This window comes from Pteronotus mesoamericanus, unplaced genomic scaffold, assembly GCF_021234165.1.
Source record: "Pteronotus mesoamericanus isolate MK-2021 breed Mesoamerican mustached bat unplaced genomic scaffold, CSHL_Meso_final contig_116, whole genome shotgun sequence".
Lineage (NCBI taxonomy): Eukaryota > Metazoa > Chordata > Mammalia > Chiroptera > Mormoopidae > Pteronotus > Pteronotus mesoamericanus.
This window is the reverse complement of record NW_026555027.1, coordinates 9,766,589-9,789,840: the sequence shown is the minus strand read 5'-3', so window position 1 is coordinate 9,789,840 and position 23,252 is coordinate 9,766,589. Positions and strand designations below refer to the sequence as shown.

Genomic DNA, 23,252 nt, shown 5'->3' with positions numbered 1-23,252 from the left:
GCAACTGTTCTGAGCAACTTAATGTATATTAACTCTGCAACCGTCACAATAGCCTTGTGAAGTAGGAGTTGTTGTTATTCCCACTTTATAGATGGGGAGACTGAGCCACAGCTAAGAACTTGCACCAAAACCACACCAGCAAGCAGAAGAGCCCAGATCGGAGCCCAGGTGGGCCTGTGTTCTTACCCAGAGAGCAGAGAGGAAAGACACGAGAAGTCTGAATTCCGTGGGAGAGGGGGGATAAATTGAAGTTGGGTTAGAAACTATGGAATGAGGGACATGCGGAAGTGTACAGTGGGTGCTCTGAGAAAGGAGCGTCTATGGAAAGTGAGAAAACGAACGTTCATTTACCTGCAGGAAGGAAAGGGGATGATGTGAGGGTGAAGGGAAGCCACCGTCCACAAGGGTTGTCTAGGAGGCTGGGAGGTTTCTTTTGGGAGGCAAGTTTTTAAAGGCATGAACAAAGACAAGTCTATCAACAGTAATTGAAAAATAAAAATTAAAAAAAAGAACAAAGACATTCTACACACAGGGGTGTCCAACCCTCGGTCCTCAGGCCACGTGCGGCTCAACACAAGATTGTAAATTTACTTAACATATTATGATTTTTTTGGTGTGTGATTACATGTCACAATGTATTTAATGTGTGGCCCAAGACAACGCTGCTTCTTCCCATGTGGCCCAGGGGCACCGAAAGGCTGGACACCCCTGTCACAGCCTTCTTTATTGAGAACTCTGTGGACCTCGGCCAGAAGGGGACTAAAGTAAAGGGGGGCTGCTTGGCTAGACCCAAAGAGTCAGAGGGAACCTGACGCTCCCAGGTGATGGGAGAGGCGAGGGCGGGCGGGGTGAGATGGCTCTCTGAAGCAGGAAGCCCAGATCCACAGGTTTGCCAATGATGGCGGTGTGAACATCCCCATCGTGGCTGATTCCAAGCTGTCAGCAGTAACAGCTGGCTTGCAGAAGTCCTGGCTGCGGCACAGCTGGCTTTCATAAGCTGCATGAGCTGGCACGCCCAGGGGCCAGGGACGTGGAGAAGAAAGGGGTCTCAGGTGATGAGGGTCCTGGCCACCCTGAGGGCGTCTGAGCCAAGTTGGGGCCTGGCACATGGGAGGCCCCTGGTATGTGGCCTTAGCATAATGTCCTCAAGGCTCATGAATCAGAACTTCTTGTATTTTCATGATTGTGTAATAGTCCATTGTATGGATGTACCCATTGTGTTTATCCATTCATCCGGTTATTTACACCTCTTGGGTACTGTGAATAAGGCTGCAAACAAGATTTGAGCCTCCCTTTTAGTTCTATTGGATATATTCTTAGGAGAGGAATTTCTGGGTCATGCGGTAATTCTATGTTTAACTTTTTGAGGAACTACCAACAACGTTTCCACAGTGGCTGCACCATTTTATTTTCCCACTGGAAATTTTTGAGGGTTTCAGTCCCTCTTCAACACTTGTTAGTGTCTTTCTTTTTTTTAAAAAAAAATTGTAGCCATTCTAAGAAGTATGAAATGGTATCTCATTGTGGTTTTGATTTGCATTTTCTTAGTGACTAACGTTGTCGAGCTCTTTTTCACACACTTTTTGGCCATTTGTGTATCTTTGTTGGAGAAATGTCTATTTGAGCCCTTTGCCCATTTTCCAGTTCAGGCGTTTGTCTTTTTGATGTTGAGTTGTAGGGGTTCTTTATATATTCTGGATATTAAACTCTTATAATACACATGATTTGCAAATATTTTCTCCTGTTCTCTATATTGTCTTTTCCCTTTTTTTTTGATAATGTCCTTTGAGTCACAAAAGTTTTAAATTTTGAGGAAGTCCATTTTTTTCTTTTGCTGTTCTTGCTTTTAGTGTCAAATCAAAGAATCCGAGGTTATGAAGCATTTCCCCTATGTTTTCTTCTAAGACGTCTTTGGTTTATCTCTTACATTCTAGCTGTTGATCCATCCTGAGTTCATTCTTACGTATGAGATGAGGCAGGCGATCCAACTACATTCTTTTTGCCCGTGGAAATCTCGCTTTCCAAGTATCTCTTGTTGAAAAGATGATTTTTAGCCCATTAAATGGTCTTGAAACCCTTGTCAAAAATCAATTGACCATAAACATATAGGTTTATTTCTGGTATCTCAATTCTATTCCATTAGTCTCATAGAAACTTTTGTTTTTCATCTAGTTAAAATTTTTCCTTGACAGAAGTAAAGATTTAAATGTACATATACCATGAGCATAACTTTTTTTAGGCAATGAATTGACGTTTCCTCATAAATTTAGAAATCCTTTGCCAGCACCTTGTTTAGGGCAAGAACTGAGGAGGGGCCGTGATCTCGCCCTGCCCTCAGTTTCCAGCTGCCCCTGGGGCCTGGCACATGGAGGGGTCCCCTGTGCACGTCCGCCTTTCCCCAGTGGAGAGGGGTGTTGTGCACGTAGCGGTGGTGCTGGCCGGGCTGAGTCGGGGGCAGGAGGGCTCGCTGTCATCCTGGCCCGGTGTCGTCAGCCTGGAGCAGCCCTGGGCCCCGGGGCTCGGAGGGCGAGGCTTTCTCACACTCCCTGCCAGTCCCACCGGGGCAGCCCGACTCCGCTTTGCGTGTGTGGGGGTCACTGTGAGTCTCCAGCCGCCCTGTTGTCAGGATCCCTCAGGGTACCAGGGACCCTGGGGCCAGGCCTGTTTTCCGTCCTCCACTCAGCCGAAGGGTGGGAAAGGTCGCATGGGATCCAGGTCACCCTGCCACACTCCCGTCCCGGAGTTCAGGGGCTTCATTGAACACGTTTTTCATCTGCTACGCGTACAAACTGGAGGCCCGCTGAGGACTCAGGGTGGGAGAGGGGCAGGTGTGGCCCCTTCCGCAGGGGGAGCAGCTGGGTAGGAGGCTCGCGATCAGCAGCAGGAAGGGGTGCCCTGGGAGACGGGTCTGCAGACCAGGGTGGGGCAGGAGGGCTGGACTCACCCAGAGGGCTGGCCGGAGGAGGCCACGCACACGGCGGGCTTGCAGTTCACAGGCGGGCACACGGAAGAATGGCAAGAGGGCGCCATGCACACAGTGGGTTTGCAGCTCACGGGCACGCAGCAGGTGATCTGGCCGCTCACAGGCACATACACAGCTGGCTTGCAGTTCACGGGCGGGCACGCGGAGGACTGGCAGGAGGGGGCCGTGCACATGATGGGCTTGCAGCTCACAGTCAGGCACACGGAGGACTGGCAAGAGGGCGCCATGCACACAGTGGGTTTGCAGCTCACGGGCACGCAGCAGGTGATCTGGCCGCTCACAGGCACATACACAGCTGGCTTGCAGCTCACGGGCAGGCACACGGAGGACTGGCAGGGGCTGGGCGAGCAGCAGCCAGCCTGGCAGCCAGCGGAGCAGCTGGTGTGGCACATGCTGCCGTGGGCCTGGCCGGTGTGGGAGTGGAGGGCGGCGGTGACTGCACGGCCCTTCCCTGGCGGCCTTTCTCCCCGGGCCGCGGCCGTCCCGGCACGACTGTTGCTCCCCACGGCTGTGTGCGCGTTTCCCCAGCATCCGCCTTCCTGGGACGCGCTGCCCTGTGTTAGGCCCCCGTGTGTAAGCTTGGCTTTGAGGCCCGGCTCCCCTTCTGTAAACAGGGTGATCTGGTTTGACGACATGGGCCTCGCAGGGTTTCCCCAGGCCACTGTCGCACACAGAGCACCTCTGGCTCGTCTCAGGGTGCTGCTATGTCCTCTCAGTCGTTTCTGTCTCGTGCCATCAACGAAGACCTGAGGCAATAATGTAGGCTGGACTTGTATTCAGCGCGGGAAACGTTAAAGCAGGAGCCTGCAAACCGAAGTCTGCCGTAGGGATCTGGCCTGCGGCCCATTTGTTAATGGATATCTCACCGGCAGCAGCCTCGCCTGTCTCTGCAGATGCCTAGGGCTGCATGTACACGAGCTCGCTGAGAACTTGTGGGAGGGACAGTGTGACAGCGAAACCTGAAGTGCTTGTTTATGCAACAAATGGTATATTCCGTGTGCCGGCCCTGGAGACGTGCTGGCCCCGTGAGCCTTCCAGGGAGATGAATAAATGAGTGACTGGAAGAATTAATGCACGACATCATTCCAGGGAGGGCTGGGTCCCAGGTAGAGAGTGAGGGGGTGCTGGGGGGTGGCTGGGGGCCTCCAGGGAGCAGCTGCCGAGCTGCACTGGGTGATGTGCAGGGTCAGGGCCGGTGTCCCAGGCAGGGGCTCCACAGGGTGTGGGGACCCTGCTGCAGAAGCGGGGGGCAATCCCACCACCTGGGGTGCTGGGGCACAGGCGCAGATGGGCAGATCCAGGCCATGCCACCCGAGCTGGTAGAACACAAGAGAGTTGGGGCACTTGACACGTCAGTAGGAATTATCCAATCTGAAGGAGAGGGGAAAGGAACTGAGAAGAATAAAGAGGGCCCCTGAGACAACATCAAAAAGACGGACATCCAAGTACCTTTAACCCAAGAAGAGGAAGAGAATCACATTGAAACATAAGATTATCTTGGAGAAATATGGACGAAATTCCCAAATTTGATTGAACTAATTCTAACTTACGGGGGGAAGACCCTCCGAACCCCAAGGCCCCAGCATAGTTGGGCATAATGGTAAAGACCACGGATTCCAGAGGGAAACCGAGCAGCTGCGTTCACCTGCCTTCCTCCTGCTGTGGCAGGACGTGCACATGTCACCCGTCCCGGAATGGGGGCAGGATCGATAAGCAATCAATTGTGAGACAGTCCATGCAAAACACTTAGCACAGCCCCTGGCACCAAGCTAGATCTGTTACTGTTTTGCAGTGTCGTGGCCCTTGCACACCCCACAAGGAGCCCCATAGCATGGCTTTTGTAGTTTGGGAAGATCTTCTGGATCATTGAGTTTCCAAATCAAAATGGGGGACCCCCAGTGCAGTGAGCATGAGTGTGCTGTGGGGACAGAGGACAGGGTGTTTAATACTGGGGAGGACCTTGAAAATCATGATGGATCCATCCCTTGTCCCCAGCTGATAGCTCTTCACCATTCGACTTGGGCTTTGGTTCCAGAAATCACAAGACCACTGGGTCACAGTGATCTCCAACCAAAAAGGAGCTTCCTGCACTGAGTCACTTCAACCAGGAGGAGACCCATGGAAAGGGAAGAGGAGGAAAACCCAGCCAGGTGGCCACAAGGAGGGCGCATGTGGCTCGTTTGCTGGGACGCTGTGGCCTGGTGAAAAGGCAGCCTGCGCACAGAGCCCGCAGACCAGCCCGTTCGCTGCACTGGCCCCACTCCAGGCCCACACCGCCATGTGCCGCACTAGCTGCTCCATGGGCCCCAAGGGCTGTGCCCCGCCCGCTGGCCTCCCGGGGCAATGGGAGGTGGTGCCGGCCTGTGCACAGCTCAGCCGCCTCTTGCCAGCCAGCCTGCAGCTGCCCGTTCCTATGTTGCCCAGCAGCCTATAGCCAGGCCTCGCCCTGCAGCCTAGTCTGCTGCGTGCCCAGCCCCTGCTGGGCGCCCGGGCGGCCTGTTGCATGCCTGCAAGCTGCAGTCCCATTGCGTGCGCGGCTCCCTCCTGCCAGCCTTCTGGACGCCGCAGGCATTTCTGCCTCGCCCTCATCTGCGGACCAGTCCCCTGCAGCACACCTTCCTGATGCTGAGCTGGTGACATCCAGGACCCCTCCTCGTAGGGTCAGGAGCAGCTGGTTTGTATGGTCTCCTATGAGGCCGCCCAGACGTCAATGTCAGACCTCTGGATCTGACTAGACCACCTTGCGGCAAGGCCGTTTGATCCCAGCCAGCCAGGCTGAGGGGCTTGTCTCCAGTGCCCCTGGCTGGGCCTGGTTTGTCCCATACTGTCAGGTGCCAACATCCAGGCCCTGCAGCCACCAGCATCCAGGCCTAATAAATATCAGCGTACGATGCTTCCCCAACTGCAGCAACCTCTCTACTTCAGAATCTTTCTCTAAATGGCTCCTCTGGAAGTGGTTTCCTGAGGATTCTGGAAAGTTCCTTCTACAGAGAGGGCCCAGGTTACCATAGCTGTGCCCAGGACTGACGACTGAAAGGCCACCTCTGAGGTGACAGGCATGCTCCTAGTGCCCAGCCACATGGGACTTCCTTCGTCCCATGTCATTCCTTGAATTTACAAGGTCAGTTCTTAGCCTGCTGTGGGTGGGGCAGAGGGTTAATCACTACCTTTCTGATGGTCTCCAGCTCCCACTCTAACGAAAGTCAAAACTGCACGCGCCATTGGGAAGTGTGGCTCCTCCTTCTCCCAGTTGGCGGGAGAGAGCTTGGGGGCAGCTTCTGTCTCCCCCAATGCCCTACTCCCACAACCTCTGGACATGTTCCTTACAGGCAAAGAGGCTTTGAGGGTGGGGGTGAATTAAGGATTTTGCAGTGGGAGATGATCCTGGGTCAACCAGAGTCCCGATGTCATCCCAGGGACCTATGAGGGGCACAGCGGGGACTGGGCTGCAGAAGAAAAGGCCCCAGGAAGACGGGAGCAAGACACTAGGCTGCCGGTGTGGAGCATGCAAATGTGGAATGAGGTGGGGACTTCTAGAAGCTGAAAGGGACAAGGGGCAGATCCTGTCCCAGAGCCTCCCGAAGGGTCCAACCCTGCCCACACCTCGATTTCAGCCCATGGAGACCCAGGCCACGTTCTGGCCTCCGCAGCTGTGAGACAATACATTTGTGTTGTTTTAGCCACTGCATTCGTGGGCATTTGTGCTGGCCACAGGACAGATCCAACCTTTCTGTTGCACAGTTTCCGACGTCCACTCTTCCTCCATGATGCTGCTGACCACAGCGTGACCGTCAGGGACGGGAGAGGCGCAGGGGAGGAGGAGGCAGCGTCCGCAGCAGGTTGCAGCTGGTTCCCCGCTCTGCTGCGGGGGCTTTGAGCCCCTGCTTCCTCTGCGGGGCCCTCTTGCGGGGCCCTCTGCCCCATGCCCACTAGCCAGGGGAGGAGGTCCCGTTCCAGGTGGCCCACTCCCTTCTCAGGTGCTGGGCAGCAGGGCTCCTTTGCCTGGGTCTGTCCTGCTTGGCCTGAGCCCACCTCATCCCCGTCCCCAAGGGTCCCTCTGGAGAGTGGTGGCTCTCAGGCAGCACTGCCCTTAGTCCTCTGACCCACGGAGCATCCAGCACAGACTCTGGCCCTGTTGGTCCTCCCTGCAGGGGACACTGTCACACGCATCCTGACCAACAGAGCTTCTGCTGCTCCTCGACTCACCCCGAACCTGGATGGGCAAGGGGCCGGGTGTGGGCAAGACCCACGTCCCCTTGGGGTCCCTGCCTCCGGCACCTGCGCCCGCTTCCTTGGAGGGCTGTCCACTGCGGGGAGGGTGGGCCACTGGGGTCGGGAAGGGAGACGAGTATGCAGATGGCATCGCTCTCAGATCTTGTTGCTCGGCTGCTCTGACCTCGGATTTGAGAACACGTCTTTATGGTCTGGCTTCCGCCACATGGAGCACCCACAGCCCAGGTTGGAGTCTCAGGAGCTCAGGGGAAGAAGGGAAACCAAACACACATTTCCTGGCACAAGCATTTTATTGATTATAGCAATTAGCCATCATCACATAGAAAGCAAGCAGCCAGCCCTGGAGAGGAGGGTCCAGGGGTCTGCACTCCACCCCAGTGAGGGATTTGTGGGTCCTCTTTTCTCAAAAAGGTGCAGGTGGCATGTTTAATCTGCACTAGGCAGCACCTGTGTGTCCGCCGATGGGAGAGGGGAGGTCCAGGCATGAGCAGAGGGGCCGCAGGGGCTCCGGGGAGAGGAGGACTGTGCTCAGGAGCGGGGGCAGCAGCTCAGGGTCAAGCTGGTCAGCAGCAGGATGTCTGGGCCGAGGCTGGGACGCAGCAGGCCGGGCGGGAGCAGGTGGGGCGGCAGATGAGGGACACGCAGGAGGCCGGGCGGCAGCAGCTGGGCTGGCAGCAGGAGGGGCCACAGCAGGAGGAGACGGGCACGCAGCAGGCGGGTCTGCACACGGGGCGGCAGATGAGGGACACGCAGGAGGAGGGCCTGCAGCAGGCCGAGGGGCAGGGGGTGGGCTGGCAGCACGAGGAGGCGGCCCCAGAGCAGACGGGCACACAGCACGCGGGCCTGCAGCAGACGGGCGTGCAGCACACGGGCCTGCAGCAGATGGGCGTGCAGCAAGCGGGCACACAGCAGGCCTGCTGGCAGGGGGAGGAGGTGCAGCAGGAGGGCTGGCAGCAGGAGGGCAGGCAGGAGCTGGCGCAGGCTGACTGGCAGGGGCTGGGCCCACAGGCCACCTGGCAGCAGGGGCTGGACACGCAGCTCACTGGGGTGCAGACCAGGGTCTGGCAGGAGGCTGGTGCGCAGCAGCTGGGGACACAGCAGGAGGGCTGGCAGCAGCTGGGGGCGCAGCAGGTGGAGGGGCAGCAGCTGGGGGCGCAGCAGGAGGGCTCACAGCAGCTCTCTGGACAGTCGTCCACCTGCCAGGGGGCGTCGGTGCAAGAGTCACTGGAACCGGGCAGGCAGACGCGGCTGCCGTAGCTCATGCCGCTGGAGCGGACGGACAGGGTGGAGGCGGCCATGGCGGGCAGCGGGGCTGGAGGAGGGTGTGAGGGTGTGAGTGTGTGTGAGTGTGTGTGTGAGGTGCCTGGGCTGTCTGTCGCCTTTTATACCCTCCCTGGCTCGTGTTGTCCCACTGAGCGGCTCCCCACGCCTTCCCTTCCTTGTTGGTGCTGGAGCCTCTTGCAGGAGAGGCCTCATTAGTGCCGGTTTATTTCCTGCAATTAGTTTTACTCAGTGCACTTGTGAGTATGTTGCAGGATGTTTCCCATCTCTCCTTGTTTGGCTCCAGAAAACTTATGGAAAATATCTGAGGCAAGTTTTTGCTGAGTTGATATTAAGCTGTGACTACTCCCCAGCGATGAATTCTCATTCCATCTCTCCTGCGTTTGTAGGGGTTTAATGTTTTTTATGCATGTAAGCATTTTAAAATATAAGTATCCAATGAAACTTGCTCATCTTATAAAATATATTTGTAAACAGGATTGGGTCACAGAAAGCTTCTGTTCCGGCCTTTGTAAGGGGTGTCAGCGTCCTGGGAACTAGTTCTTCCTCTTTTCTCTTCTTTTCCCCCATAACACACTCAGATGCCTCCCTTTGCCAGACTGCAAGCTGTACTCTGTTGTTGTTTTTTCCCCCATTTTCATTTTGCCATGGTAAAAGATCAAAGGCTTTTTCATACATGTTGGTGGGTTTTACATTCGAAGATTCCTTCTATGTCTGGAAATACATTGAGTTACCTTCACACTCATTATGATAGTTTGACCGGGTAGAGAATTCAGGTTTGTTTGTTTGTTTGTTTTTAATCCTCATCCGAGGACTTTTTATTTTTTTTCCATTTCTTTTAGAGAGTGGGAAGGGAGGAAGGGAGGGAGAGAAACATCAATTGGTTGCCTTCTCATACACGCCCAACTGGGGATCAAACATGCAACCTGAGTATGTGCCCTGATCAGAAATCAAACCTGGGACCCTTTGGTTTATGGGAGGATGCTCCAACCAACTGAGCCACTCTAGCCAGCGTGAGAATTCAGGTTTTAAGTAACAGTTTCCTCAAAACAGCAAAGACATATTTGCATTTTCTCATGGTGTCCAGTGTTCCTGTTGAGAGTGAAGATGTCATTTGTTATTTCTTTATAGTTTGTTTGCCTACTTATTTATTTATTTAACTCTCCAAGAGCATTTGCCCCTCTTTCCTTCCTTCTTCTACAACGTTGTGTTTTGGTTTCTAGGCTTGTGTGTTGCTTTATGTTCTGCAGTTAGAGCTCGTTGAGCCTTTCGATGTGAGGGCCCATCCCAGGTCCTGCTTACACTTTCATACTATTTAAAAATGAGTCCGTCTTTCCAGGTCTCTGCTTTTGTGACTCCTATTAGACATCAGATCTTCTGGAACTTGTCTACATAGGTCTCAGTTTTTCTCTCATTTTCCTTTCGATTATCATTTGCTTTCCTCTCTAGGAGATTTTTTCTTGATTTTATCTTTCAGACTACAGTTCGGTCTTTCATTTCTTGCCTTTCATTGGGCTTTTGCATTGACTTTCCTCTTAATTTTTAAAAATCTTTTAAAAAATTTTTCAATTAAAGTCAACAGACATTACTATATTAGTTTCAGGTGTACACCCCAGTAATTAGACATTACGTAACTTACTAAGTGGTCATCCTGATAAATCTTGTTCCCCTAACTTTTATTTTTCAAACATGGATTATTTACTTTTCGAAAGCAGCTTGGTTTCGTCCCATGGTGTGAATGAGGTACCTCCCCGTAACTCTGACGGTGTCAGCGTGCGTTCATACAAGCTTTCCATCATTTCCTAAGCGATCTGTCTCACTGGACGTCAGATAAGGCTGTTCCTTGGTGTCAGGCACCTGATTTTCGGCATAAAAGACCAAGCAATTTTATTCTCATGCACTGGGGTCAGTTCCATTTACACTAACCTGTTTCCCTCTGCTTCTCTTTTTCACAAACATATAAAGAGTCCTGGTGAACCCTCTCCTTGTCGTTATGCTGTTTTGATCTTGTCTTTCTCATAACCTTGGAATATCCTTCAAGGGGTTCTGAGGGGCTGTGTGAGAACCACTTGCCACCTCCACTTTGCAGAGCAGAAGGAGCTCGTGCTGCTTTAGGGAAATGATGGAAATGTTAACGACAACTGCAGGGCTCTGTGGCTTCAGGGGGCTTTACTCTTAGACATGAGCCCCAACAGCCCGAGTGCTTTCCAAAGGCAACCGACGTGTATGTGACAACCCACTTTTATAGACACAAAAATGCTGCCAGAAGGAAAGTGTCCTGTGAAAGAGGGCCATGATCAGCAGGAAACCTGAGACCCCAGGGTCTGACGTTTCTCTCTTGGCCACAGGGGGCTCTGCTTCGTCACTCCCCCCACGCCCTTGCTCCTACCCTGGGCAGCCTTGGGTTGTGTGGGTGGGAGTGGGGAGGGAATGTGGGCTCGAGCCTAGGGGCATGTGGGAAGGCTGACGCTGGCTTCTGGGATGAGTATAATGGTTTCCTCTACTATGCCCCCAGCTGTCCCAGGGTCCAGCTTAATCACATGGGTGTTAGCACTCTCTGCATCTTCCGTTTCTCGCCTGTGACCCATGCCTTTCATGTAGCTCCCTTTTCTGTGGCTGTGGACCCCCTGTGTCATTGGCCAAGGTGTCTTCCCACTGCCACTGCTCGAAGCGCAGCTCTTCAAGGGGCCGAGCTGACCTGGGGTCAGTCCCGGTGGCCCTCACGGGGTCGGCTTTCTAGATCAGGCAGCCTTTGGTAGGGGCTGGCAGGGCAGGTTCAGCAAAAGAGCAAATGATCAATTGATTTTTGAAAACAGAAAAAAGTCTCTGGGCATCTGAATGAGAGCTGCAGCGTTGGTTCACTGGCCCTGGCTGGGCCGTGGCTGGGGAGGCGCTAGAGGGGAGAGAGTGGAGGACTGCGGGGCAGAAGCCGCCCCCACGCACGTTTCCTTGCCCCCACCCAAGTGCGTGCTTCCCTTTCCTCCCGCTCCTGTATCAGTGAGGGCGGACCACGAAGGCCCTTGTGTCTTGCTCCTGGAGCTGGTGGCAGCGCCACCCGGGGCTCACGGCTCAGCGGGTGTTTCTGTTGCTGCAGAGTTCTCACTGTGTTCTCGAAGCTTCTCTGTGTTCCTGGTTTTCCCAGAGTTTTGCTTTGGGCTTTTATGCAAAGACTGAGGTGAATCCTCTGTGTGTGTGTGTGTGTGTGTGTGTGTGGTGTGTTAACGTATAATGAGTTCTGATGGCTTTCCTGCTTCCATTTATTTATATCATTTCTAACTTGCATTCTGGGATATACTCTACTTGATAATGACTTATTATTCTTTTCATGTAGTTTCCTGTTGAATCTGTTAACATTTTAGTTAGAATCTCCTACTTTATATTCTTAAATGAGTTTGGTCCACAGTCAGGTTCTCTTTTTTCCCCCCGTCTTTCTCTCGTTGCTGGTTTGGTATGTCAACTGATGGTCGTTGGTGCCAATTCAGTGCCAATAAGAATCCCCAGTCTGGGGTACAGTGAAGACGGAGACTTTCTTCAGGGCAAACAGCTCAGTTGTGACACAGCGGGGCTGTGGGCGGCCCCGGGGCCAGGCCTGTGTCCAGCTGGACAGCTCTGCTCTGGTCCTCGGTGGCCCGCTCCACTCTGCTCCTGTGAGAGGCATCAGGGTTTTGCCAGCCTTACGAGGTGAACCCAGAACACTTCTGGCTCATTTTAAGCTCTGGAATGTTGTAAATATCACAAGAAAAAACTGTGTTGAAGGCGGATGGTCTACACCTTTAAAACTTTCCAAGTCTGTGCCTTTGAAATTTAGATCTTTACACTTAGTTTCAACATTTTCTTCAGATACCCTTGCATTAAAAATTTTATTTTGTTAATGTAGGTAATTTACATTTTTTTTAGAACATGGTATATTTTGCTTATATTTTCAAATTGGAAATGGAACAAGGTTTTGATTTTTTAAAAAACAGATTTACTAAGACAGAACCTGCATGCCATAAAGTTCACCCACTTAATGTGCACAACCCATGGCTTTTAGTGTATTTAGGGAGCTGTGCAACCATCACCGTTATTTAATTTTAGAGCTTCCCCCACAGCCCCCAGACCTAGTAGCCATCATTCCCCTTTTTCTCCTCCACTCAGCTTCTGGCAACGGCTAATCCAGTTTCTACCTCTGTGGATTCTCCTACTCTGGACATTCCTCATAAACGGAATCAGCACGTGGCCTTTCCTGCCTGGCTTCTGTCGCTCAGCACGATGTCCTCAGGGTTCACCCCCGGTGTAGTGTGTCCGAACGACACTCCTTTTCACGGCCGAGTAATATTCCAGCATGTGGCCAGACCACGTTCGAGTTGTTCCCACTTTGTGGTTATCGTGAACAGTGCGGCTATGAACATTGGCGTATGAGTTTTTGGTTGGCACTGGTTTTCGATTCTAACTACTAGATGCCTAGAAGTGGACTAGTTGGGTCATATTGTGACTCTGAGTCTAGCATTTTGAGGAACTTTCCCAAAGTGGCTGCATCTAGAATTGAGGTTCTGAGGAAGCAGAAGAAGACCCCTGCTGGGGCATTCACCGAGGACACAGCTGAGACGTCTTGTGAGAAGTGGTCCCAGGAAACCAAGGCAGGCTGGGTCCTGTCTGTACCTGTGACGACAGTGCACAGAGGTGGCAAGACCAAGTGCAGGGGGTCAGGGAGTGAGCCCTGGGCCCCGCACCACTGTCCGCTCCGACCCCAGGTGGCAGAGGGCGCAGAGAGCAGGCGACCAGGACCACTGTGTGCTGAAGCCCCAGGACGAAGATTTCGGCCCCAGCAGCCTCCCTAGAACCACAGCAAGAAGACCCACATTTCTGTCCTGGGTGCCCTCATTTTGTCCCTTTGCAGGGACCTGGCTTTGCTTCCAGGAAGGTGGACAAGTCTGTGTCGGTTTGGTATCTGCCCCTGCTGCCTATCCTGGGGATTCTGCTTCAGGGGGAGGTGGCCGTTGTGGCCTCAGCAAGCACAGTGGGCGGGGACCGGGGCCAGAGGGGCTGGATGCGGGTCTCCCCTGCTGTCCCTGCCTGGTGACGCGGCTCATTGCATGGGCCGGTTTACAGGGGCAGGGCGAGGCTGAGGATCTTGGATGGGCACAGCTGCCTGGCAGAGGGAGTGTCTGAGCACAGACCAGAGGCAGAGGCAGATGCCAAGGGGCTGCCCAGAAGAGGCCTGGGGACCCTGGGAGTGTGGGACGGATGGGTGAGCGCACCGGCGTGAGGCACAGACACCGGGGGGCCACGTACAGTAAGAGTGGGATGGGGCTTGGGGAGCAAGGGGGCGTGAGGGTGACAGACAGGGATGCGAGCCCAGGAACGGGGTTTGGGAGGCAGCTGGGAGCTCCGCAAATCTCTAGGGGAGGCTGCACGGGGCTGGCTCCTCAGTCAGTGGGTACTGTTAACCTTGCTGCATCTTTATCGCCACCAGCCATGCCTGAGAAAAGGCCAGGAAGAGCCCAAGGCTGCTGGGTGTCATTCCTGGACGGGGCTCTCCTCTCATGTCTCACTGGGGTGGGGGCGCGGGGTGAGCTGGAGGAAGGCCGCCTTGCCAGGCCGCCCAGGCGTGCGCTGCAGGCCTCGGGCCGGCCTAGGGGCGGGGGGGGGGGGACCAGGTGGGTGAGGCCCCCCGGGGGTGGGGCCTGGCACAGACACGGTGCCTGCATCTGGGGACGGCCACTGCTGTGAAGGCAAGGGTGGCTCAGGGGCCCATGGCTGCTGCCATGGGGTGGCAGAGGTGACCACAGTGTCCCACAGCCCCTGGCCTTGGTTCCAGAGACAGCTTTACAGACAGAGACCTGGGGGCTGTGTGCTGGGATTGGGGTCCCACATAACTGTAGAGGGGGCTGGCTTGTAGGGTTCACAGAGGCCAGCGCCTGGTGCACCTCATCACTGTCCCCATTGTCCACAAACAGAAAGTCAGAGTGAAACAGATGGCTTTATTAGGACTCAAAGGTGACATTACTGCCTGGGGTGGGACCAGGCCTGCTGGGGCAAGAGGACTCACACAGGGGCCCACAGGGCAGGGGTGGAGCTAGGGTGGGGCATCTGGTCGCCAGCAAGAGGAAGGATTTGGTGGGTATCGAGGGGCCCTGAAGGAGGGGCCAGGTGAGAAGAAGCCTGTCCTGTCCGTTGATGTTGTGAAAGCCAGAGGGGTGCATCAGGCTGGGAAGTCAGCCTACTACTGGGAAAGGGTCCTGGAGGAGGCTTAGAAAGAGTCAGCAGCAGGACTTCTGGGCTGAGGCAGGGACGCAGCAGGCCGGGCGGGAGCACGCACGGCGGCAGAGCAGGGACACGCAGGAGGCCGGGCGGCAGCAGCTGGGCTGGCAGCAGGAGGGGCCACAGCAGGAGGAGACGGGCACACAGCAGGCGGGTCTGCACACGGGGCGGCAGATGAGGGACACGCAGGAGGAGGGCCTGCAGCAGGCCGAGGGGCAGGCGGTGGGCTGGCAGCACGAGGAGGCGGCCCCAGAGCAGACGGGCACACAGCACGCGGGCCTGCAGCAGACGGGCGTGCAGCACACGGGCGTGCAGCAGGCCTGCTGGCAGGGGGAGGAGGTGCAGCAGGAGGGCAGGCAGGAGCTGGCGCAGGCTGACTGGCAGGGGCTGGGCCCACAGGCCACCTGGCAGCAGGGGCTGGACACGCAGCTCACTGGGGTGCAGACGAGGGTTTGGCAGGAGGCTGGTGCACAGCAGCTGGGGACACAGCAGGAGGGCTGGCAGCAGCTGGGGAAGGGGGTGACAGCAGCTGGGGGCACAGAGGTGGATGGGGAGAGGGGCGCAGCAGGTGGATGGGCAGCAGCTGGGGACACAGCAGGAGGGCTGGCAGCAGCTGGGGGCGCAGCAGGTGGATGGGCAGCAGCTGGGGACACAGCAGGAGGGCTGGCAGCAGCTGGGGGCGCAGCAGGAGGGCTCACAGCAGCTCTCTGGACAGTCATCCACCTGCCAGGAGGAGCTGGTACAAGAGTCACTGGAACCAGGCAGGCAGACGCGGCTGCCATAGCTCAGGTCGCTGGAGCAGACGGACAGGGTGGAGGCGGCCATGGCGGGGCGGTGGGGCTGGAGGTGAGCTGGGAGGAGTGTGTGAGTGTGTGAGTGTGTGTGCGTGTGTGTGTGAGATGCTGGGGCTGCGCAGCTTTTATACCCTCCCGTGTGTGCATGTTGCCCAAGCAGAGGCCCACACGCCCTCCCTTCCTTGTTGGTGTTTGCACTGTGAACACCTTTATTATGGCCAGCCCTGTTGTCATGAGACGTTCTTGGTCATCTCATAAATTTTAGGTTGTCCTGGGCAGGGCTGGCTGTCCCTGGCCTGAGTCTGACACCTGCAGGGACACCTGGAAGGAAGCCGCTGCTTCTCTTTGGCTGACCCTGTAGCTCCCACCTGGCGAGTCGTGTGCCAGGGCACCAGGTGACATCTTGTCCTATGAGGACACACACTGTGTGGGCCAGCTTCTTTGTGCAGGCCCTCACCTGGGCTGGCAGCCTGGCCTGAGATTGTTAAAGAAGTAGATGGAGGCATCTGTTCTGGAGAAAGTCAACATGAGGACAGGCCCTTCCTGGGTGGGCTCTGTGACCTTCTATGACATTGGCTGAGGCCTGCGAGGGCAATGAGGCTGAGGACAGGCCAGGGCCTCCCCTCCCCAGGAAGGAGAGGAAGGCTTGCAGCTCATCTGGCTCCCTGGAGTGTTGGGAGGACCAGATTCAGGGCCTGACTTTTGGGTCCTAAAGCACATTCCTGAAGCCCTTGCATGCATGGTCGGTTGTCCTGGGAGAGCAAGTCTGGGTCAGGACCTGGGGGCGTGGTGGGGCGGGGTGAACATGGAGGAGGGGGCATTGATGAGGCTGGAGCAGAGAGGCTGGGGGACAACTGGTTATTGATGTAACTTCAGCCACAACTCAAAGGGAACCTTTATTGGATACAAATTGAGGATACTGAGCTTCTGGAAAATATTTGCCACATGCACGATACATGGAAGTTTAGTATGAACATTAAAAAGTTCTTACAACTAAAACAGAGTACAATACAAAAGAATCAAAGAAAAAATTCAAATCATTCGAATGTTCAATAACCATGGGCATATCTATTCGATCTCGATAACAATTGAAGTCTCTCAGATGAAAGCGCAGGTGTCCCACCTGTAAGATCGGCCGTGATTGACAGCGCGGACCTCGGCCAGGGCTGCTGAGTGTGGGGGCCTCGCTCTCGGCCGCCCTTAGAGGCAGCTGCCGTGCGTGTGTGGCGACACACGATATGGTAGTTACCATTCCCACCGCTTTGAAGTGTGTCCTCCGTGGCATTTAGTACAGTCACAGTGGGGTGCCATGTTGACCCCTCTCTAGTTCCAGAACATTCTCACCACTACAGAGGAAATCCTGTACCAGTAAGCAGTCCCTTCCTGTGCCTGTCAGTCGCCGCTCTGCTTTCTGTCTCTATGGATTTGCCCATTCTGCATACTTCCTCTTAAAGAAATCACACCATATGTGTCCTTTGGTGCCTGGCTCATTTCAGTGAGCATAAAGTATTCAAGGTTCATCGCATTGTAGCTCGTGTCAGCACTTTGTTCCTTTTTATGGGTCAGTAATACTCCATTGTGTGGATGGACCACATTTTGTTTATCCCTTCATCCAACAGTTGATGGAGATTTGAGTTGTTTCTACCTTTTGGCTGATATGAATAATGCTGCTATGAACATTTTTTGCATAGGTTTTTGTTTGAATACCTCTTTTCAATTCTCTTGGGTATACACATAGTAGTGGAATTGCTGAGTCATAGGGTAACTCTGTGTTTAACTTTTGAGGAACTGCAAGTTCTGCAGTGGCTGTACAATTTAATGTTATCAACAGCAATGTATGATGGTTCCATTTCTTCATATGCTTGCCAATGTTTGTTATTTACTTATTTTTTTAATTATAGCCACCTTAGTGGGTATGAAGTGACATCACGTTGAAATTTTGATACGTAGTTTCCAAACAACCAATGATATTGGTTCAACCAATGATCTTTTCATGTACTGGTGGCCATTTGTATATTTTCTTTGAAGAAATAGCCATTTTAATTACTTGTTTTTTGTTGTTGATTTGTGGGAGTCATTTATGTATGATGTATACTAGACCATTATCAGAATTATAATTTGCAAGTATTTCTTCCATTCTGTGGGTTGTCTTTTCACTTTCTAGATACTGTCCCTTAATACACAAAACTTTAAAATCTTGATGAAGTCCAACTTACTTATTTTTTAAATTATATTTTATTGATTATGCTATCACTGTTGTTCTGATTTTCCCCCTTTGCCTCCCTCCACCCAGCACCCCCGACTCCCTCAGGCAGTCCCCTGACCATTGTTCGACGTCCTTGGGCCATGCGTTTAAGTTCTTTGGCTCCATTTCCTACACGGTATTTTACATCCCCATGGCTATTCTGCAGCTACCTATTTGTATGTCTTCATTCCCTCACCTCTTCATGCATTCCTCCCACTCCCCCTCCCATCTGGAACCATCAAAACACTCTATGTATATCCATGATTCTGTTCTTACTGTTTGCTTAGTTTGTTTTTTAAATTCAATTGTTGATAGATAAGTACTTTTGCCATTTTATTGTTTATAGTTTTATCTTCTTTTTCTTAAATAAGTCCATTTAAATTTTCATATAATAATGATTAGGTGATGATGAACTCCTTTAGTTTTTTTTCTTGTCTGAGATGCTCTCTATCTGCCCTTCCATTATAAATGATAGCTTTGCTGGGTAGAGCAATCTTGGCTGTAGGTCCCTGCTTTTCATGGCTTTGAATATTTCCTGCCAATCCCTTCTAGCCTGCAAAGTGTCTTTTGAGAAATCAGCTGATCATCTTATGGGAACTCCCCTGTAGGTAACTAACTTCTTTTTTCTCTCTGCTTTTAAGATTCTCTCTTATCTTTAAACTTTGGCATTTTAATTATGTGTCTTGGTGTGGTCCTCTCTGCATCCATCTTGTTTGGGACTCTCTGTGCTTCCTGGACTTACATGTCTATTTCCTTCACCAACTTAGGGAAGTTTTCTTTCATTATTTTTGGCAATATCATCACCAAACTTTTTTATAGACAGGCCCAGGGGGCCGACCTTGGGGGCCAGGGAAGATGTAGCACTGCCTTCCCCACCAGTGCAGCTCAGGGGTACAGCTTTGATTTTTTGGGGTGCAAACTTTGGCAGCATGGAAGAGGGGGATAGTGTCTGACAAACCCAGATTCAGGGTGAGCAAAGAATGTTGCCACTAAGCCTCCTTCCAAGCCAAAAGCTGAAAGTGTGTTAGTTTTTATATATGGTATAAAGTAGGGTTTGTCTTCATTCTTTTGCTCATAAATATGAAGTACCATTTGTTGAAGAAACTACTCTTTCTTCATTAAATGGTCTTTATACTCCTGTTAAAAATCAATTGACGATATACTTATGGGTTTATTTCTGGACTCTCAATTTTATTCCATTGATCTATATGTCTATCCTTATGCCAGTAGCTCTGTTTTGATTACTGTAGCTTTGTTGTAAGTTTTACTTCTTTCTAACTTGAATATCTTGTCTTTTCTTGCTCATCCTGTCGAGAACTTCCAGTGCAGCGTTGAGTAGAAGCAGTAAAAGGGGCCATCCTTGTTTTGTTCTTTGCCTTCCCGGATGAGTAAAGCTGCTCACTGAACATTTGAACATCTTTTCCATTTGCTTGTTTTTGTAAAATAGCATTATTTGTATTTCTTCTGGATTTGTAGAAAATTATTATGTATTATGAGCACGAGTTTTTTGTTGTATATGTGCAATGGCATGCTGGTAAATGTTTAATAACTGGACGCCTGTGAAACAAAGCAAAAAGCCCTGATTTGTGGTGTTTGCCAGTTCCCACGGTGCAACTACTCTCCCATGAGTTCAGGTGCAGCATGATGTACCTCAACACCAGCCTGGGAAGTGAGGGGCCCAGTCAGCTCTCAGGAGCTCAGCACAGCACTGGGGGTATGTGCATTGCAAATCTCTCATTTAAGTCTGGGGCTTGTGTTTTTCATCCTCTTGTTTGTTTTCCTTTAAAAAGTCAACGTTATTTAGGTGTGGTTTACATACTGTGAAATGTACCTGTTCACACTCTAGGCCCTGTTTATTATGATCAGACTTGACATTTTTGGGGAGGAGTCAGGGACACCAGGCGCAGCCAGCATTCAGAGCCCGACCTAGTGGATCACGCAGGACGCGCTTAACTGCTCAGCGAAGAGCGTGACAGCATGTGTCAGATGGCTTCCTGGGAGCTTGTCAGAGGCCGAGCCCAGAGTTCTTATTGGGGCTGGTCACGTGGCATCTCTGCCCGGCATGTCCTCGAATTCCAGACTCCCAGAGGGAGAGCAGGGGACAGCACAGCCACCGTGGCTGAACCGCGGTTTAGCCCAGCGAGGTACTCGCTTCACACGGGCCGGGAGGCCTCCCGAAGTCCACGTTCCCCGGGGCCGGCCCAGGCCCAGGCTTGCAAGCAGGCCTAAAGATGTCCCCCCAGGCCTGCTGTGCTAACTCCTCCCTGAACGGGCCCTTTTGATCCAGGGACACCAAAGAGAGTCTGAGTCACCCCCGAAGGGTGGCCCCTTCCCAGGGCAGGCACTGCTGTCAGATTATTCAGCCTTTGTGTCCAGAAAGTGTGTCCATCTCTTGGACATACTTATGGCCAGAGTGATGGGGGACTTCCTGGCCACCACTGAAGGGGCAGGAACATGGTGGCCCAGGGGAATGACCCGGGACCAGCCTTACCTGGGGGATGTCAGGTAGGGGTCATTGTTGTAAATAACAGAAATGAATGCTGGTTAAATGCATCAGGAAAGGAATTTATTGGCAGGGATGGACAGCACGCAGCTGGGAGCGGGGCTGGGGGCCGGATAAAGACACCAGCAGAAGATGCAGTGCCGGCGCCGGGGCCGCACAAGGCCGAGGGGGTGAGGAGAGACCAGCTTCTCTCCCTTCACTCCACCCAAGGCTCCAAGGCCTGGGAGAGTCCAGCTGGCCTCCCTGGGGTCACTGCCAGCCTGGGCTGGGTGGCAGGGCACGTGGATTGGGGGCAAGTCCGTACATGGAGAAATGGGAGAGCTGTTCCCAGAGGGAGAAATGCACAGCAGTGGCCAGATGACCATAGACGCACAGTGCAGGGACCTATGAAGGGCACTTGACAGCTGCCTTGGCTCTCAGTAGAGAATCCTGAGGGTGCAGATGGCAGTGAGCTTTTGAGGTCTGGGGCGCCTCTAAGAAGATCACTCAGCAGCAGGACTTCTGGGCCGAGGCAGGGACACAGCAGGAAGGGCGGGGGCACGCGGGGCGGCATATGAGGGACACGCAGGAGGCCGGGCGGCAGCAGCTGGGCTGGCAGCAGGAGGGGCCACAGCAGGAGGAGATGGGCACGCAGCAGGCGGGTCTGCACACGGGGCGGCAGATGAGGGACACGCAGGAGGAGGGCCTGCAACAGGCCGAGGAGCAGGGGGTGGGCAGGCAGCACGAGGAGGCGGCCCCAGAGCAGACGGGCACACAGCACGCGGGCCTGCAGCAGACGGGCGTGCAGCACATGGGCCTGCAGCAGACGGGCGTGCAGCACATGGGCCTATAGCAGACGGGCGTGCAGCAGGCCGGCTGGCAGGGGGAGGAGGTGCAGCAGGAGGGCTGGCAGCAGCTGGGGACACAGCAGGTGGACAGGCAGCAGCTGGGGGCGCAGCAGGAGGGCTGGCAGCAGCTGGGGACACAGCAGGTGGACAGGCAGCAGCTGGGGGCGCAGCAGGAGGGCTCACAGCAGCTCTCTGGACAGTCGTCCACCTGCCAGGAGGAGCTGGTACAAGAGTCACTGGAACCAGGCAGGCAGGTGCAGCTGTCATAGCTCAGGTCGCTGGAGCAGACAGACAGGGTGGAGGCGGCCATGGTGGGGCGGCGGGGCTGAGGCGAGCTGGGAGCGGGGTGTGAGTGTGTGTGAGTGAGTGAGTGTGTGAGGTGCCCAGGCTGTCAGCTTTTATACCCTGTGTGGCTTGTGCTTCTCCACAGGATGCTCATACACCTTCTTCCTTGTTTATGTTTGGGCCACAGAGAACTCTCATTAGTGCCGGTTTTGTGTTTTTGTTCTGAGATGTTGCTGAGCTATGAAGCTCTTGTGTGTCGTGTGGTCTGTTGATTCGTCCATTCTAAGCTGCCTTTGGGTCATAATGCTGAGGTAGAAAGTCATGTGTGTCAGCAAATAGCCTGACCCGGGGTCTGAGTTGGCTCCGCGAGAGAACCATCTCTCCAAATCCAACCGCCCTTTTGTTGACACCCAGGAAGGGTCCTGTGAACACCTGGGGACTCTGTTGTTGGGGGTGCCATGGCTTCCCAAGTGCCTGGCTGGAGAAGCCCGGGCCAAAGAGGGCATGGGGCTGGAACATTTCTGACTGTGGTTCCCCAACGCGCCCTCTGGTGCAGGGACTCCCCTGGCGCAGGTGCTGAATGGGTAAAGGCGGATGGTCTGGCAGTGGCGCTGCCATGTCCCTGGGTGAGCAGTGCACACCCCGGTGACCCACCCGACCACTCAGTGAGGCGCAGACCCTGCGCCTGTCCGCAACCTTCCCACGCTTTCCTCATTTATCCAACACTGAAATCCATGCATATGACCCAGAGGTCCCTGTCCACCCCCTGCAGAAAGCACAGCCACCACAGCGAGGCCTCTGCATGGAAAATGAGGACTGCTTGTGGTTCCTGGTTTGGTTTGGTTTTGTTTTTTTATTGTTAACAGAAAAATAAAATGCACAACAATGTTAACAGTAAGGATGAGAAGGGTAGATGGAGTTCAAGTTTTCTGGGTCTTAGTGTTGCTCTGAAAGGGGTAAGAATACCGATCTACGCCTGAGTGACAGAGAGGGCGCGCCGTAGTCCCGAGGCCACCACAGAAAGTTTCGTACATACGATGGATAATTAATCATGAAGAGAAAAGGGAAAGGAATCATAAAAATACTAGATTAACCCAAAGTAGTCAGGAAATAATTAAAAAGAACATTCTGGGACACATAGAAAACATATAGCCAGAGAATAGATATAATATTGTAGGTATGTGTGATGCTCACAAAAGGCTGGAAGTAAAACCGTGGACAAGAACACACCATGCAAGCACCAAGTTTGAAAGGCTGGTGTGGCTTGTTACTACCAAGTAAAGTAGATCCTAAAGCACGAAGCGGTACTTGAGATCAAGACATTTTATAAACCAAAAAGGGTCAATCCACCAGGAGGCTATAACCATTTCACATGTGTATGTACCTAATTATATAGCCTAAAGCAGAGAAATCAAAAACTGACAGAACTAGAAGTAGAAATAGAGAAAGATAAAATCAGAGTTGGGGACATTAATACACCTCTCTCAATAACTGAAGGAAAAGGAGACAAAAATAATCTTGAAGAGTGGGAAGGGCTATTTTAAGTTTGGAATAAAACATGGGCGCCCCATGTGTTGTGTGGCCCTTGCCGCCCAAGTGTGGCCAGGACCCGTGACATGCTTTAGGCACCAAGAATACAGCAAAGGCGATGGGATGTGTGTGTTTACATTACAAGATTGCAGCGCTGGTCTTGGGAGGAGACTCTGTCCTTGCTGGCTGTGAAGAAGCCAGCCATTGCAGGTGCGCTGCCCATGGAGAGGGCCACCGGGCAAGGCATGAGAGTGGCCCTCAGCTAGACCACCTGCAAGGAACTGAATTCTGCTGAGAACCATGTGGGAAGTGGCTCCTTCCACAGTCA

General features: G+C 53.3%; 5 protein-coding genes across 6 annotated transcripts in view; 1 reads left to right on the top strand and 4 right to left on the bottom strand.

Moving 5' to 3' along the window:
* The window catches only part of TSPEAR (thrombospondin type laminin G domain and EAR repeats), a 105,022-nt gene that overhangs the window by 14,201 nt on the left and 67,569 nt on the right, over window positions 1–23,252 (top strand). The window lies entirely within an intron of this gene.
* On the bottom strand, window positions 2,941–3,375 carry LOC129075085 (keratin-associated protein 12-2-like). The gene has a single exon (XM_054579055.1). The coding sequence runs from the start codon at window positions 3,373–3,375 to the stop codon at window positions 2,941–2,943; it is 435 nt and encodes a 144-aa protein (XP_054435030.1).
* Window positions 7,780–8,514, bottom strand: LOC129075000 (keratin-associated protein 10-12-like). 2 transcript variants are annotated; one of them, XM_054578945.1, is made up of 2 exons: window positions 8,260–8,514; window positions 7,780–8,229 (listed from the first exon to the last, which is right to left on the bottom strand). In XM_054578945.1, exons 1-2 carry the CDS (start codon window positions 8,512–8,514, stop codon window positions 7,780–7,782), a joined length of 705 nt encoding a protein of 234 aa, XP_054434920.1. The 2 variants fall into 2 exon arrangements, with proteins under 2 accessions (XP_054434920.1, XP_054434929.1); XM_054578954.1 differs by having other exon boundaries at window positions 7,780–8,288; window positions 8,364–8,514.
* On the bottom strand, window positions 14,740–15,565 carry LOC129075023 (keratin-associated protein 10-3-like). Its single transcript, XM_054578993.1, has 2 exons — window positions 15,334–15,565; window positions 14,740–15,203 (listed from the first exon to the last, which is right to left on the bottom strand). The coding sequence occupies exons 1-2, from the start codon at window positions 15,563–15,565 to the stop codon at window positions 14,740–14,742; spliced, it is 696 nt and encodes a 231-aa protein (XP_054434968.1).
* Window positions 20,769–21,419, bottom strand: LOC129075054 (keratin-associated protein 10-3-like). The gene has a single exon (XM_054579020.1). It carries the CDS (start codon window positions 21,417–21,419, stop codon window positions 20,769–20,771), a length of 651 nt encoding a protein of 216 aa, XP_054434995.1.